The sequence below is a fragment of the Mytilus galloprovincialis genome, chromosome 9, assembly GCF_965363235.1.
Source record: "Mytilus galloprovincialis chromosome 9, xbMytGall1.hap1.1, whole genome shotgun sequence".
NCBI classification, from domain to species: Eukaryota; Metazoa; Mollusca; class Bivalvia; order Mytilida; family Mytilidae; genus Mytilus; species Mytilus galloprovincialis.
This window is the reverse complement of record NC_134846.1, coordinates 15,652,591-15,669,969: the sequence shown is the minus strand read 5'-3', so window position 1 is coordinate 15,669,969 and position 17,379 is coordinate 15,652,591. Positions and strand designations below refer to the sequence as shown.

The following is a 17,379-nucleotide window of genomic DNA, read 5'->3' as shown; positions in this document are numbered from 1 at the left end:
TATTTATGTTATATTATCCAGGACTAGCATATTCTGGTCCTAAATTTGCGGCTGGATAATAAGCATATGCAGCCATCCACCTTTATTAAAAGAGGCCAATACAGTTAGCTATCAAAATGACCTGAATCTATACAAATTATCTTCCCTGATAATGAAACCCTGAAGTATGGTGTATGCTCCAAAGAAATCATCAAATTATCAAGGACTGTTGGACAAGAAGGTAACTCCTTACCATTTATCATTTTTATTACCGGTAACTGAAAATTTTCCTATCAAAACTTCCAACATTATTAGCATCTGCATCTACATGTAGCTTCTTTGAATTGTCTTTTTCAGAAAAAAATTTGATTTGAAAAAACATAAAAAAAATAATCTTATTGAGCATTAAACATGTTAAATATTCTTATACATTAATATTATACATGTTATAAGGAACCACTAAAATATATATGTCAAACTTAATAGTTTCATTAAGCTTTACCCATTTGCGTGATTAGGCAATCATTTGATTTTTTTTATTTAAATAAACTAGATCAAACTTGGCAGTACTTGCAATGCAATTGCAAGAAAAATATTTTTTTAAAATTGTTTAGTCTAGAATTAAGTTTGATATATATGTATGCCCAATACACTTAAGTAACCTGACTATTGATCAGCTTGATGTTCTATTGTTGTTGGTATAAATAGCTTAATCAAAGGAGTATTTCAATGACCTTTGTAGTTTATCTGATTGATTCAACATCTTATGATTAGCTATCAGAATTTCATGACCTGCCTCTGGCAAATGTCTGCTACAATGTAGGAAGATGCTTAGGCATGTACTGTGTTTTTCTTCAAAAACCAAAAGTAGGCTTCTCATTAGAGACCTTTTCACTTGAAGTCCAGGTCTTGCCATCATAAAACTTTAAAGTATGATAATTATACTCAGATTTCAGATAGCGTAATTTTTGTAGTCTGGAGTACATGTATAGAGTAAGGTTTTTGGACAGAATGTTTAGCATGTTTAAACAAATCATAAAAATATGAGCTTTTTTTTCTGGAGGTGGTAGGGATTAGGCATGCAGTGGCAGATCCAGAACTTTTCATAAGGGGGTGCCCACTCCAGTCATGCTTCAGTGATTCTTTATATAATCAACAAAATTTTCCCCACCAAAGGGGGACCAGATGCTCCAGGGCCTCCTGGGTCGGCCTATGGTATGTACATTTGTACATGAATCGGTACATGATTTACTCAAGCGGAGGATGTGTATTTTGAGTAATACATTTGTAATATGGGCTGTACCCAAGTACCTGATTGAAGTTATCACTTTATGATAAAACAGAAATATTCAATTATTCATGAATGTTATTGATGCGATTAAACAAATCAGAGTGCAATACTTTGTACCAAAGTGAATTCAAATGTATAATGATTATGTCACAAAGCTAGTACAATTTACATTAATGTTTTTGTTACATGTATTTTAAGAATATGATAATTAATTTCTTCATTTCTGTTTATATTTATTATAATTACTCACAATAATAATTTGTATCCACCTGTCGGAATTTTTTGGTATTGCTCTGCAGATGTGTTTTGATTGTATCTGTGGGTTGCTATCACATACAGGTTGACAATTGTACAGCTCACATCTCTTTAAATTCATAACTTGGCCTTATAGTACATGTACAATGTAGCATGCTTGCCTCAAGTGCTGTGGTTTTAATCCCTGACATATATATATACATAACATGTACAGTTTACAGGGTATACTAAACTTGCCATTGTGTTTTGCTGTATCTCTGCTAATAGTTAGAGCAAAAGTTAGTAAGCCTTGAGGAAGAAAATGTTTCTCTGGTTAAATTAAACAAACAACCATTATCATTATCTGTGAATGGCACCCATTCTTTCTTTCCAATTTTATTTAAAAAAAATAATTTATAAGATGAAGAGGAATGACTGCTAAAAGTTTTTATGTTTGCCAGGTACAAGAAACAAATATAATTTAGATTTTGGTCTTCATGGTCTTAGCACTAACTCTCTGAGTTTAACTTTCAAGATTAAACAAGGTATAGTGTGTACATAGGTTGTCTTTAATGGTGATTACTTCAGAGAAATAAGTGTAAAACCAAAAATATTTATAAATGATGTCAAAATAATGAAAAAGATGCATAAAAGTTATTTCATATAGAATTGAGGTTTATTTCTTGTTCATAGTGGTTTGATAATGATTATAGCCAAGCTGTCTTTGGTCTATCTTTGACCATTCTTGACTGTTGATGATTATACTATACTTGAAATATAAGTTATTTTCTAGTACAGCAGTGAAGAGATATAATTTTCTGTCTGTAAAATTATTAATCTTTTTTCATAATGTTTGTTCTGAATGGCTTCTGCAGGCACATGCAATAAAGATTTCATTCATACTTATCTTCAAAGATGAGAAAATGTGGTTAGCGTAAAAGTAATGAACTTGATGAATGAAAATAAAAGGTTTATGTAAACACTGCTTAATTAGATCTCTCAGATTCACTAAGAAGACTGTACATTATTTTTTTTTGGTTCAAAAAGAAGAGAACACTGTTAAAAAGATAATTGTAGATTATTATGAGGGATGACTTATGCATGTTCCAAAAATGTAAGATATATACTTTTACAATATCATCATTGAAGAGGATTTAGGTATTAGTCAATTTTTGGGGAAAATATATTTTGTTATATTGGGGCCTTTGTGGTCAAGTAGTAGTATGTCAACACTGGTTGTGCATTCGAACGCTGCCTGTGAGGGTGCACTTGCCTCCAATCTTAATTGACTAGAATTGTCAGTTTTCCTATTGAAGGTCATGGTTTTCTCCAGGCACTTTGGCTTCTTCCACCAATAAAAACTGGCCGCCACAAAATAGCCCAAAAGTGGTGTTTAAAAGTGGCGTTGAAACACCAACAATCATAATTTGTTATAGCTATAAGAAACAATGGAGATTATCTTTCGGCACTATAGGCTTCCCTCACCAATTATAAATGGCTGCCAATACAAGATAAAGGTGAATGTGCTGAAAATTTGTTATACTAGTACTCCTAATAAATCAAACCAATATACCGGTATATGTGATTTGTGATGAGTAAAAGTAAATCAAGATTGGCTTTAAAAAATTCAGCCTATCCACCCCATATAAAATATAAGTGTTTTGATATCCAGCTTTTTTATTGACATTTGAAAGGTGTGTAGGCCTAATAAAAAAGTATGTGTGGTTCCAGTCACATCTGAAAAAAAGTTAGGGTAGGTAGGTAGGGATTTTTTTTATTTTATGGTTTTTTTTTACATTTAGTCTAGGGGAGCAACATTCTGACTTTAACAGTGCTTAATGAAAAATGACATTAAAATCTTTAGGATAGGCTATTTTTAAGCGGAAAAAGTAGGGACGGTAGGGTAACTTGAACCACACATATATTTTTATTTGGCCTTATCATGTTTACAGTATGATTTCAGTTTGTTGATGTTTGTATTGTACCATGTGTATCCCAGAGATACTAGATAGATATATTGTAGAGATGTAATTCCTTAACATTTGATTCAGACATCTATCCTAACATTATAGCCATGGGCTTTCCTGCAGAAAAACTGGAGGGAGTTTACAGAAACCATATTGACGATGTTATTGAGTGAGTACATGCAAAATTAAGACTTTTTTTATAAGGGGGTTGTTTTGTCAAGCCTTCAAATTTTATGTTGCATATTTGAAACAGCAACCCTACATGTACAATGTATTGCTGTACATGTTTATTAGTTAGTTTTCAAAAAAAAAAAGATATTGTTTATACCTTCTGTTGTCTGCTTCATTGGAGTTGACATTAAGGTCCAGTCTGTGGTTAATTATTTATTAAATCAGCATCTTTGTTGAATCCTGTTGTAGGAAGTAAGGCATCACAGTAAAAAAATAAAATAGCCTTTCAAGACGTCATTATTACATGTATTAAATAAAATAGCCTTTCAAGACGTCATTATTACATGTATTAAATAAAATAGCCTTTCAAGACGTCATTATTACATGTATTATATGGATTTAGTTTTATGTAATTTACCATTAAGCTATGGTCACACCAATTTTGAAATTTAGTACTTGTAAATGTTCATTATTAGGTGAACTTTTAAAATTATATGGCCAAAATTATAATTTTGATCTTGATTTCTCGATCAGTTCACCAAACATGAAAGTATGAAAGTGTGAGTGGGCCATGGTGTCCTACAGGCATATATTTTTGTTTTTTTTGTAAGTTGATATAATGGAATTGCAGTTATGTTTTGATAAATATGTATACAGTGTTCTGATTTCTGTTTCAGATTTCTAGACACTAAGCATAAAGACCACTACAAAGTATATAATCTGTAAGTATGCCAAGAAAATATGTATGACTTTAATTTTCTCCCTTGTGACATTATTACCTCCCCTGTGACATGATTGTCTTCCCTGTGACATTATTGCCTTCCCTATCATATGACATTATAGCCTCCCCCACAAAGTTTTTTTTAACATATTGCCTTGCAGAACAAAATTATGTCAATTATGTAACTACCTGTGAATTCTATTCCATGAACTTTGTGATTTATTCACCAAAATCTAGTGAAAAATTGTCCTTTAAAAACTTCTGTTGTGCATGTGTAAACTGATATTAACATATACATATTTTATTTTTGACCTAAAGACCACTTGTCATTTTAGGTCAGAATGCATAATTTTAAAAAATATGTTAGAAGTTCAATGCATTTACTTTAAGAAGCATCCAAAATGCATTGCTTCACTGTTACATGAACTTAAATATACATATAAGTGTTATTGACTCTTAAGTATATCTTGTAATTACCCATCGTCCTACTTCCCTCTCAGGTACAAAGTAATAATGGGGTCCTGTTCAGTCATGTGCCTTTTGGAAAAAGTGTGGTTATACTCGGATAACTCCAATCTTGAGAGACAGTTTTCCTGCCAAAGGTTGGCCCCAGCTTCCTCAATCAATAAAAACTAGCCTCTATGATTTAGCCCAAGAGTGCTGAAATTGGTGTTAAACACCATCATGATGATCAATCAATCAATCAAAGTGATGTTTCTTAAAAAAATATTGTATTATATCTATTTACCCTTTATTCAATTTATAATTTTTACAATACTGTATTGCCAGTATACATGTACCATAGGTCAGTGGTTATCTCTGGACTCTGGCTTCCTCCACCTATAAAAACTGACCACCAAAAATTAGTACGGTGTCAGTAGTGTTGAAAGTGGTGTTAAACATCAATCAATAAATCAATGTATTACCAGTACAATGTACTCTTTAATGTCATGTATATATTTACCTCACAAAGGCCCATTTTATAAGGAAATATCTATGGAAAAAAAAAGTTAAAAATAACTTTGTTTGGACTTAAGATAAAACTTGAAAGCTTCTATAATCATGATAATGGGTATAGCATTTCAAAAGAAGTTGTCAAACAGATATTGAAACAGTAAATGTATAATTAAAGTAGAACAAGGAAGATCTTTTATATTTTGAAGTACTTTTATAGGAAATATAAGAGGAAGGATTACTTCCTAAATGTGACCACATGTTACTGTTACACACCTTTTCAATTGAGGTCGAAATAGATTTAAAGATTTTTATTTAATTAGGAATATGAATAATTTTTTTTTGAATTTGGGTTGTTTTTTACTTCCTGGTTTAAAGTCAGTGAAACATTTCTCAAACTTTAAATCATCAAAGTCCTAAAGACAGAAATTAGTACTTGGAGACATATGTCAGGTCCACATAATTCATGGTTAGGTGAGCACCCAGTCCTAGATGGCCTTAACTCAGAAGGTTTCATACATGTACTTTTGACAAGTGTTGGGGACTGGAAATGTTTTATACACAGCTACTTTTGCATAGGTACTATTTCTGTACTAAAAAAATGCAGTACTGGAAATTTACTTTTAATATTTAGGTACTTGTATTTTACAGTACTTGATTTATACTAAATATTTTGGTACAGAAATAATACAATAGTCCATGTTTGAAAATCAAAACTTTAAGAGATTTGAAATAGAAAAACTTTCAAAATGCTGAAAATGTAAAGGTAGTAACCAAAAATCTGTAGTACCTAAATTTTAAGTACAAATAAAGTACTGTAAAATACAGGTACCTAAATATTACAATAATTTTAGAGTAACAAAATAGTACTGAATATTAAAAGTAGATTTCCAGTACTTCAAATTATTAATACAGAAATAGTACCTATGCAAAAGTAGCTATGTATAAAAAAAATCCTAATTCAAAAATTATATTCACTTTTAGAATTATAAAAATATTAACAAATTATAAAAAAAACCCACATATAATGTAAATAATTTTGTGTAGGTTAAAACTTAACCTTAACACTGCAGAAATAAAATAATCTTTGTCCACAAAATTCATACCAACAACTTCAATTACAAACATATAGACCTCAGAACACTTTAATTGTATGGTGTTACTATGATAAAGTATTGGCCCACCCATATGGCATACATTATAAATTGTAACTTTTGAGAAAGTCCCTTGTAAAAGGACTAAAGGTAAAAATGTTTGATTTAGTCCCCGGATCAAGATTAGAGTGTAAGACAACTTAAGGGAAATATTTTAAGTTCACCGAAATCGATATAATTTTTCTTGTTAATTGAGAGGAAATAGACGAGTGATGTGCCGAAATCAACATGAAAATTAGCACAGGATATCCTTTGATTATGTAAACGAACCATCTGATTTAAGTTGTGGATAATGACATATTTGTACATTTCTACTCAAATGTAGATTTCGTATTTGTACATTTCTATTCTAATGTAGATTTCATTTTTATACATTTCTATTTAAATGTAGATTTCGCCAATCAGTCTTCCTATGGTATGTTTAAATTACCCAATTTAAATCATGGATAATGACATATTTGTACATTTCTGTTAAATGTAGATTTTGCCAATTTGTTTTCCTATAATTAGTTTAATTAGTTTAAATAACCACCTGATTTAAGTCTTGGATAATGACATATTTGTACATATATGTAATTGTAGTCAATGGTAGTTGTTGCACTTCATTTCAATTTATTTTGGTCAAGTTCCAGATATGTTAATGTTCTGACTGACCTCAGAAATAACTGGGTCATGAACTCATCAATAGAATTGTACATGTATAGTGCCAAGCACTTATTGTTTTAGTAGTTATAGAATTTTATAGAAGTTATTTCCCTGTTTTGTTTCATCTAACAAAAGTTGCATAAGCCACATCAATGTTATTCAAGGTTTAAGTACTTTGTATAACCATATTTTAAATTTATAAGTTCTTTTCTCTAGGAACTTTGTGTTATTTTATCTGTTCAAATTAAAAGGGAAGTTGCAGAGCACTAATTAAATTGAGAATGGAAATGGGGAATGTGCCAAAGAGACAACAACCCGACCATAGAGCAACAGGTCTTCAATGCAATGAGAAATTCTCGCACCCGGAGGCGTCTTTCAGCTGGCCCCTAAACAAATATATACTGGTTCAGTGATAATGAACACCATACTTAACTCCAAATTGTACACAAGAAACTAAAAGTTAAAATAGTACAAGACTAACAAAGGCCAGAGGCTCCTGACTTGGGACAGGCGCAAAAATGCGGCGGGGTAAAACATGTTTGTGACTCACAAATTGTGAGATCTCAACCCTCCCCCTATACCTCTAGCCAATGCAGAAAAGTAAACGCATAACAATATGCTAAAGTGACTATAACGTTGTTACATGTTCATAAGCATGTTTCCAGTCAGGAATCTCTACAATGATTGCCTCTATTTCTAATTGTTTATGTCCTTTGAGGAGAGGGACTAGCTGGAACACAAGTGGCATGTGTTTTTGACTCCAATTTAATTCACTTGGATTGTCAGTTTTTCTAGCCAAAGGTTTTGGTTTTCTCATGAGGACAATCTTGCTTCCTCCTTTCTCATGAGGACAATCTTACTTCCTCCTTTCTCATGAGGACAATCTTACTTCCTCCTTTCTCATGAGGACAATCTTACTTCCTCCTTTCTCATGAGGACAATCTTGCTTCCTCCTTTCTCATGAGGACAATCTTGCTTCCTCCTTTCTCATGAGGACAATCTTACTTCCTCTTTTCTCATGAGGACAATCTTACTTCTTCCTTTCTCATGAGTACAATCTTACTTCCTCCTTTCTCATGAGGACAATCTTACTTCCTCCTTTCTCATGAGGACAATCTTACTTCCTCCACCAATAAGATACAATATAGCAAACAGTGCTGAAAGTGGTCTTAAATACCAACAAACAACTAGTCCAAAAGAGGGGGGAAAGATACCAGAGGGACAGTCAAACGCATAGATCGAAAAGAGGGGGAAAGATACCAGAGGGACAGTCAAACGCATAGATCGAAAAGAGGGGGAAAGATACCAGAGGGACAGTCAAACGCATAGATCGAAAATAGGGGGGAAAGATACCAGAGGGACAGTCAAACGCATAGATCGAAAAGAGGGGGGAAAGATACCAGAGGGACAGTCAAACGCATAGATCAAAAATAGGGGGGAAAGATACCAGAGGGACAGTCAAACATATAGATCGAAAATAGGGGGGAAAGATACTAGAGGGACAGTCAAACATATAGATCGAAAATAGGGGGAAAGATACCAGAAGGACAGTCAAACGTATAGATCGAAAATAGGGGGGAAAGATACCAGAGGGACAAGTCAAACGTATAGATCGAAAAGAGGGGGAAAGATACCAGAGGGACAGTCAAACGCATAGATGGAAAATAGGGGGGGGGGGGAAGATACCAGAGTGACAGTCAAACACATAGATCGAAAATAGGGGTGAAAGATTCCAGAGGGACAGTCAAACGCATAGATCGAAAATGGGGGAAAGATTCCAGAGGGACAGTCAAACGCATAGATCGAAAATAAACTGACGACACCATGACTTAAAAGAAAAAGAGAAACAGACAAATAATAGTACACAAGACACAAAATAGAAAACTAGACTAAGCAACACATTTAATTTGGTAGGTCACATTTGTGAAAAGGGAAGGGGATTGTAGTTATGACATAAGGAACATATCTGATATCATCTGTGAAACAGTTATTCCAAGGGACCACTTTAAATTTAATGCAGCATTTCTATAAACAATAACATTTTAAAGTGTTATACTTAGGCCAAATAATAAAGAATGTGTGGTTCCAGTTACATCTGAACAAAAGTTAGGGTAGGTAGGTAGGGATTTTTAAAATTTTTTTTTTTACATTGAGTCTATGGAAGCATCATTCTGACTTTAACAGTGCTTAATGAACATACAATCTTTAGGGTAGGCTATTTTTAAGATGAAAAAGTAGGGAAGGTAGGGTTACTGGAACCACACACATAGTTTTTATTTGGCCTTATATTTATCTAATTAGGAGTTAAGGATATACTATGTAGAACTGCATTATTCATGTGTTATTAAACAGCTTTATCTTTGAACTATGAATTACATAATTTGCATTAAACCTTTTTCTTGGAAAAAGGATGACTTTTTCCTTTTATCTCTCAGTACACATGCAGTAAATTAGAAAGGCATTTCAATGGTCACCCCACTTTATAATTTTGAGGAATAGTGACTTTCACATGAGAGCTGAGTAGGAAGAAATGAAGAGATCCAAGAAGGAGACGGAAGATTGAAAAATCTCAATTAAGTTTTTCACATGATAAATTTGACACATTACAAGTTTTTTTTAATAGGAAGAACAATTTTCCATAATGAATAATGAGATTTACCTAATTCAGTTATTGTTTGTCTTGTTTGTCTCGCACAAAAAGTTGAAAAAAAATGTAATTAACAGGCTATTATTTGAACTTGGAATTATTTTTAATTATGGAATTTGCATAATTTCTTGTGCTTGAAATTTTTAATAGATTCCATGTTTATCTGGTATTATAATGTTTTGAGCTGTTCATAACACTTTCCATACAATGTATTTTGTATCTATAGGTAGTGTTGTGCGCGGCACAGTACATTCTATTGAAAATGTACTATCTTCTTTGTAATAGAAAGTGTTGTGCACAGCACAGAACATTAAAGTATACAATAAACATGAAATGTATTAAAAAAAAATTCAAACCAAGAAATTATGTACATTCCATAATTGATAATAATTCCAAGTTCAAATAATGAGGGGGGATAGGAGGGGTCTTGATCCCGAAATCCCGGACTTGAAAAAACGAAATCCCGACGTCCCGAATTTAAATATAGCAAATCCCGACATCCCGAAATCCGAAAAAAAGGATTCCCGAATCCCGAAAGGGTCAATCCCGAAATCCCGAGCTTAAAAACACCTGATCCCGGAGTCCCGATAAAGGTCCTATCCCCCCTCAATAATAGCCTGTTAATTGTCCTATTCCTCTCAAATTTTTTATTTGTAAATGATTGCATCCTGCCCTCAATGAAAATTGGTTATTAGAATGAATTCAAAAAAAGAAAAAGTTGATGATGTTTTTAGGCATGTTAGAGGTTCTTAAAGATGAGATTAAAAGTCTTGATATATAAAGACATGGCTTAAACAGCTGTTTTTTGACAGGTGGGAACTATTTTTCAATAGATCTCAATAGATAACTACAAATCCACATGGTCTTTTGAAAACTTGATGAATACAAAATATATTTCATAACTATTAAACATCATGTGAAATGGAAATTGAGTAAATTTCACCAATCGACATATGATTTTTGATAAGATAATAATTTATATTGGGAGCCATTTAATACTTAAACATTCTTTCAACTCTCGATCAAATTTCGATAATGATGAAGAGAAAATTGCTAGTCCTTGTATGACATCTTACATTTTATTAAAAAGATTCCTAAAAGTTTCACTAGTGAATTTCTGTGTGAATTTCGTGTTGAAATTATAATGTATGCGCCGTTTGCCTTACCAGAACAGATTTTGAAATGGTTCAGTAATAGCTCTGATCTCTTAATGTTTTGTAAAAGTAGCCAAATTTTCTTGTTGATATTGGACAAATTAAAGAAAATAGGGTTATACGTCTTTTTAAATATTTGTTTTGTAATGTACAGAGCCATATAATATAAGCACTAAAAATGTAAATTGTACTAAATTTATCTGATAAAAGTACAAAATAAATTGGAACCGATGCAGGGACTATTTTTGGTGACCAACGGTTCAGCAGCTGAAGTAAAGAACAAGACGTTGCTAGTGATAACCATGGTAACTTGTTATATAAAAAAGATTTTTTATTAAGTTACAATGGAACACTATGCTGTTAGTTAAAAAAAAACAATGTCAATGCTAAGAAATTAGCTCACTTAATGTAGGGAGTTATATTAATTTAAAAGTTAGAATAGATTAGGATCAGACATTAAATGTTGTATGCTTCATTTTCTACATTTGAAAATGCCTGTACCAAGTCAGGAATATGACAGTTGTTTTTCATTCGATTGATGTGTTTTATCATTTGATTTTGCATTTTGATTAGGGACTTTCTATTTTGAATTTTCCTCTGGAGTTCAGTTTTTTTTGTGATTTTACTTTTTAGATGATATCAGATAATGAAACATTGAAATATGATTCATAAATAAATAATAAAAAAAAGGCATCACACGCAAAGTTTCATTTCATTTTTCCACCAATCTGTGTTAAAATATTTGTGTTTAATAACTATATCAATCATATGTAAGTAAACAATTTGATTGACCTTGACCTAATCATTAAAATGTATATTTCTTAGAATATGCATGTTACATTATTATTAAGTTTCCTTATAGTGGTTGTCGTGTTTTTATTTGTTCTTTTTTAAGAGTTTAGTGGTACAAATGTAGTTGGAATATGGGGGTGGGCATGCCTAATATTTGACACGAGCAGGGTCAAAATAAAGACTAATATAAACCAACATTGCCTCCTCTTTGATTACCAGCTGCACAGTTTAAGTATAGATTATCGAGTTTTCTACATATTGATAACGTAAAATATCAGCTGCGAGCCACAATGTGAACCTTTTTAGTGAGTGAGCACAGCGAACTAGCTAAAAAGTTTCACATTGTGTCGAGCGGCTGATATTTAATGATATTTTTACGAAGAAAACCCAATTATCTGTTTATCATTCTATTACTGGTCTTTTCCCTTTCCCTAAGACAGTTTAAAGCTCGACAAAAGCAACAAAGCTTGATAACGTCTCCTCTCGCATTGTGACGTTGCTGCTAACTTCTCCTCTCACATTGTGACGTTGCTGATAATGCCTGGTCTCGTTTTGAAGTCTTAATACGAGAATTACTGAGCGACAGAGCAACGTGATATAGGCGTAGGGAAGAACGATAATACAAATTATTAATTAAAAGTAAAAATAAAGTATTTCCAGATTACTTTATTTATATTTATGTATACAGACTGTTTCCTGAAATCCTTAAAATCATATATTACATGTACTATCATTACTTCCGTGGATTCATTTATTTTCGTGGATATCAATTTTCATGTATTGTAAAAAAAAAACTTGCATTTTTTTGGCTATTTGATTTCGCGGTATTGACAATCTCTGCATACAAAGCCTATAGAAAAAGTGTAATTCTTTGAAAATATGAATTCGTGGTTCACCTTTACCCAAGAAAACCACGAAAATTAGTATCCAACAAATAATAATGATTCCACAGTATACTTCAAACTTTTCAGTTTGTTAATCAATATTGCGTTAAGTATAAAATATTTTATGGTTTTACGATATTGAAATCTATATTATATAATTTATTTATTTAATATTGAAATACGATATTCTGGGCTGAAAAGAATATATATTATGTATAATTTGTGTATATCATTAAAAAGTGTAAACAAAAACATGTTTTTGTTGTGGTATCATCACCTGATAGAAATGGACTTGTTACCTATAAACTGTAATAAACATTCAGGTATAAACACCTTATATAGTCATAATTGACTGCTATATATATATATAACGCAAAGTACTATTAAATAGAATAGGATATATATATTAGTCACAAATTATTATCACTTTTATGTAAATAGTAAATTTAGTCTTAAATTCCAAGAATTACTTGTGACATATTTCTAGTCCTTTTGAAAAAGAAATTGTTCATATGTTTCAAGTTCTACTTGTAGAGCAATTTGGGAAATGATAGTATATTTTTATGAAGAAAATATGGAATATTTTGTGAAGTTTTGAGTTTTGACCCTTTTGTGGAGTTGTACTGCTAGGAAATGGGATGTATAGTATAATGGACATATGTTCCAGTTGGACAATTATTATTTACTGATCTGCTAAAAAACTAGTCAAAATAATAAACTTAAAAATTTATTTAAAGAAATTTACAGGACAAATTGGCCTTTTATAAGTATTTTCTTTATTGATCAGACAAGTGTTTTACAGTTTGACATGATTATCAATTATGTGATCATTTTTTATAAATTTTCTGTAACAAAACTTTAAACTTTTTGAAAAACTAAGGATTTTCTTATCCCAGGAATAGATTACCTTAGCCGTATTTGGCACAACTTTTTGGAATTTTTGGGTCCTCAACGCTCTTCGGCTTTGTACTTGTTTGGCTTCACAACTTTTTTGATCTGGGCGACACTGATGAGTCTTATGTAGACGAAACCATATCTGGCGTAAAAAATTATAATCCTGGTACCTTTGATTACTATTTGATTTCTGAATTCTGACCTGAGTATCCTCTAATCTCTGGGTGGCAACAAACAAAATACAGAATATAGAAATGTGGGGTACAACTAGTTGTATTTTGGGTTTGATGTTGGATTGCTGTCTCATACAGCGATGATTCGTTTAGGAATAAGTGTCAATGGACTTGATAAATGTTTTATTTCATCAAACACAATACTCTTTGCTGAAACAGATACAATTGTTATTTCTTCTTCAATGTACTGTTTCAGAAAAGTTAACAAATGTGAATGAAACTTCTTATGTTTTGTTGTGGTTAACATTTTATATTCAGTCCCTGACCTTTTATACAATAATCCCATTTTGTATACACAGAAATTACCCACATTGTTACGTACATGATTGATGTATAAAGCAAAACGGAAAGACAAGACGTAAATAGTAATCAATGGTTATTGTACACACTTAATTAATATGTACAATATGAGTCAAGGATTATGGAAAGATGGTCCAAGTCACGTAAAACAACCATGGATAAATGCAGTCATCTTAAATGGATATATAAGTAACAATATTGTTTACCTATGTATAGGACAACAAGCAATATTGACATTATGCAATCAATGAATTACAATAAGTTCTTTTATGAGGGAACTAAATAAACAATTGATTTGAACAGCAAACAATTTACACAGATTTCTTGGTTGCTGGCACGTTGGCATAGGACATGTATGTACTGATGAGAAATACATATGTTTTTCTCTTAATTTGATAATACAGAAAAAGACTTTTCACAAAATATTAGATAATACAATATGCCATACAACATTCAACAGCCAACTCCATTGAACATTGCAAAAACCCATACTGGTAGTTAGTTCACAAAACCTTTTGATTTTGTATGTTAATGATGAAACAGGGGTTAACTGATGTTTAAATTATTTAAATACCTATGTTCAAACAGTTGGTTATATAGGTTGAAACTCCCCTTTTTTTGACGATCATTGCTTATGGGGGGGGGGGGGGGACATATGCTTGTAACACCCTTTTATCCTGGGTTGGAAATTTTAAAAATAGCTAGATCCGGCCCTGTTTAAATCTCCAAAATCCATTAAATATACAAATAAGGTAAAAAAAAACAAGAACTGAAGAAATCAATGAGGCATTTGTTTCTCAGTCTATAAATGCTTTTATTTCTGATAGTGTTAAATTTACTAAAGAACAGTCGTCATTGACAAAATACAGTTAGACACAAAACGTGCTTAAGAAAAGATAAATACCACACATGTGATAATTATACTCCATACACTATCATTATTAGATTAAATACAAGTACAAAAAGTTCAATCTAGTTTATTTATAAATTTATATAACAATATGATGCAACATTCAAGGCATATGATAAAATTCAATATTGCATTGCTTTAAATGATTACATAATGTAATATCAAACAAAAATTAGAAAAACAATAAGGTCTTTCTGTACTAATTTGAAAGACCTTAATTTAATAATACTGTCATTAGCATGCCATTAATTTAATCTGCAAGATTGTTCTGTTTTTCTTTCTTCTGCTTAATGAGAGAAATATAATCCCCCAGATTGCTCCGTTTATTTCTGCATGATTAGATACCTGACCTCATTCATTTCGGTCTCTTTTAAATTCATGTTTATCCTCTTCAAAACAAGCGGAAATCCCTGCAACAGCCATAAACAGTAAATATTATAATACCATAAAAAGATTTATCTAGGTCAGTGAACTGTTAGTACTTAGGTATACTAATCTATGTAAGTGGGATGTGTTTCAGTAATACTATGTTTATGAGCAGACGGCTTTTAATCTATGTCAATCACTTCCATCTTCAATCTCCTTAATGGAAATAAAATTTAAAATTGCAGACTGTGTACAAAAGAGATGCATTTTATGATTTTTTAATGATGATTTTTTTTCATAGAAGATTTGTGACCCAAATGATATTGATTTGAAGAGAAAGTCACCAGCCCAGAAGTTAGCACTTCTGTGTTGACATGAATTATTATTGACATGGGCCATGGCCATATCAAAGAAGCTGTTTACAAAAAAACATTGTAAACTAAACAAGCATCTGGGGTACACAAATTATAATCCTGGTATCTTTGATTATTTAAAAAAATAGAAAAAAAGAAAAGATGAAGATTTTAGTAGTTGAATTTTAAACTGTTCACTCAATAAATGTGACTTCAGTTGAAGTTGGTTATTGTCAATTAGACAGCAACCCTTCTACACCTATAATAAAGACGACATACATGATGTACAGTCTTCAACAGTAGATCTTAATCGAAATGTCAAGCCTTAAATTTAAGTTCATAATGGATCAACCATTAACTTCAGGTGGCTGAGGTGGAGGGTTGGTTGAGGGTGTTATTGTTATTTTTCTGAGTCATATATTTACACTGTAGGGTATCGGGGAAATTTGAGTTCATAATATTTTTTTTGTCATCTGCTTGACCACATTTTTTTTTTAGGAAAAAACATAACTGCCCCTTGGAGTTATTAAATGGTCGTTCCCTAAAAGTAGGGACTAAATTGACAGAAACAATCAAAGATCCCCTGAGGTAACAAATGACATCTAGATATGACATAAAACAAGCTCTAACAGCCAATTGACAGCCAGGATTCTTAACTTGTTTGAATATATGTAATAGTTCAAACTAGTTATTTGAGATATCAACCCCCCCCCCCCCCCCCCCCTTTTTTTTTATCTTGATCATTGGACTAACTAAACAAAGACAAAAGAAGTCTAGACAAACTATAGAAAGATTTAACATAGATCATATTAAGATCTACCACAACAAATAAACAAAGGGTTGTACATCTAGACCAGGGACATGATTGTTGGTAATAGGTTATTACCTGTCACAACCCTTTAACATTTTTTGCTAAACATGGCATGTTTTACTGAACAAAAGCATTTATATAATATCTGTGTTTAAATCAATATTTTTTCTTACTGTATAATTTGGAGACAAATTATAAATTAACTTTTTTCGTGTATACATGTGAAGTTATTTGGCACGTTTCAGACCTATTGTCATAATACCCAGTGGCGACCATGGGATTTAAAAGAATTATGAAAAATACCGCAAATGTTTTAATAGGTCCTTGACCATTTAGTAAATTATAGTTTTGTGTTAAAAATTACATACCTACTGGTAATAGATGTGTTATCTAGTGTATATTTCCTTTACTTAATGTAAAATGTCTGACTTAAATATTACCTCTGGACATCAAATAAATACATTTTTATAAAGTCCTTATATTGACCTTAAAATGAGCTTTTTGGAGCTTTTTGGAGCCAGCTAAAGACTGCCTCTGACTGCAGAATTTTTTATCTGTGTTGAAGACAAATTGGTGGCTTTAGGCTGTTTTCTGCTCTTTTGTGGGGTCCCCATTTCCATTCTCAATTTTTTAATGTGATTGTTGTTTTATTCTTTAAATAATAGATTCATTGATATAAGTCATGTATGGGTTTCCATAACAATATTTAAAGTATTATTTACTTTTTCAGATGTACAGAAAGGTCCTACGACCCTGACAGATTCCATGGGAGAGTTGTAGCCTATCCATTTGAGGACCACAATCCACCGAGATTAGAGTTAATAAAACCATTCTGTGAGGACCTGGATGAGTGGTTGAAGAAAAGCGATGAAAACATAGCAGCCATTCATTGTAAGGCTGGAAAGGTAAACAGCTGTTT

General features: G+C 31.9%; 1 protein-coding gene across 2 annotated transcripts in view; it reads left to right on the top strand.

Annotated features, from left to right (window-relative positions):
- The window catches only part of LOC143044501 (phosphatidylinositol 3,4,5-trisphosphate 3-phosphatase and dual-specificity protein phosphatase PTEN-like), a 36,062-nt gene that overhangs the window by 1,975 nt on the left and 16,708 nt on the right, over positions 1–17,379 (top strand). For both annotated transcript variants that reach the window (XM_076216553.1, XM_076216554.1), the window contains exons 2-4: positions 3,556–3,640; positions 4,320–4,364; positions 17,191–17,365. In XM_076216553.1, the coding sequence (XP_076072668.1) occupies positions 3,556–3,640; positions 4,320–4,364; positions 17,191–17,365 (305 nt within the window). The remainder of the gene's footprint in view (positions 1–3,555; positions 3,641–4,319; positions 4,365–17,190; positions 17,366–17,379) is intronic.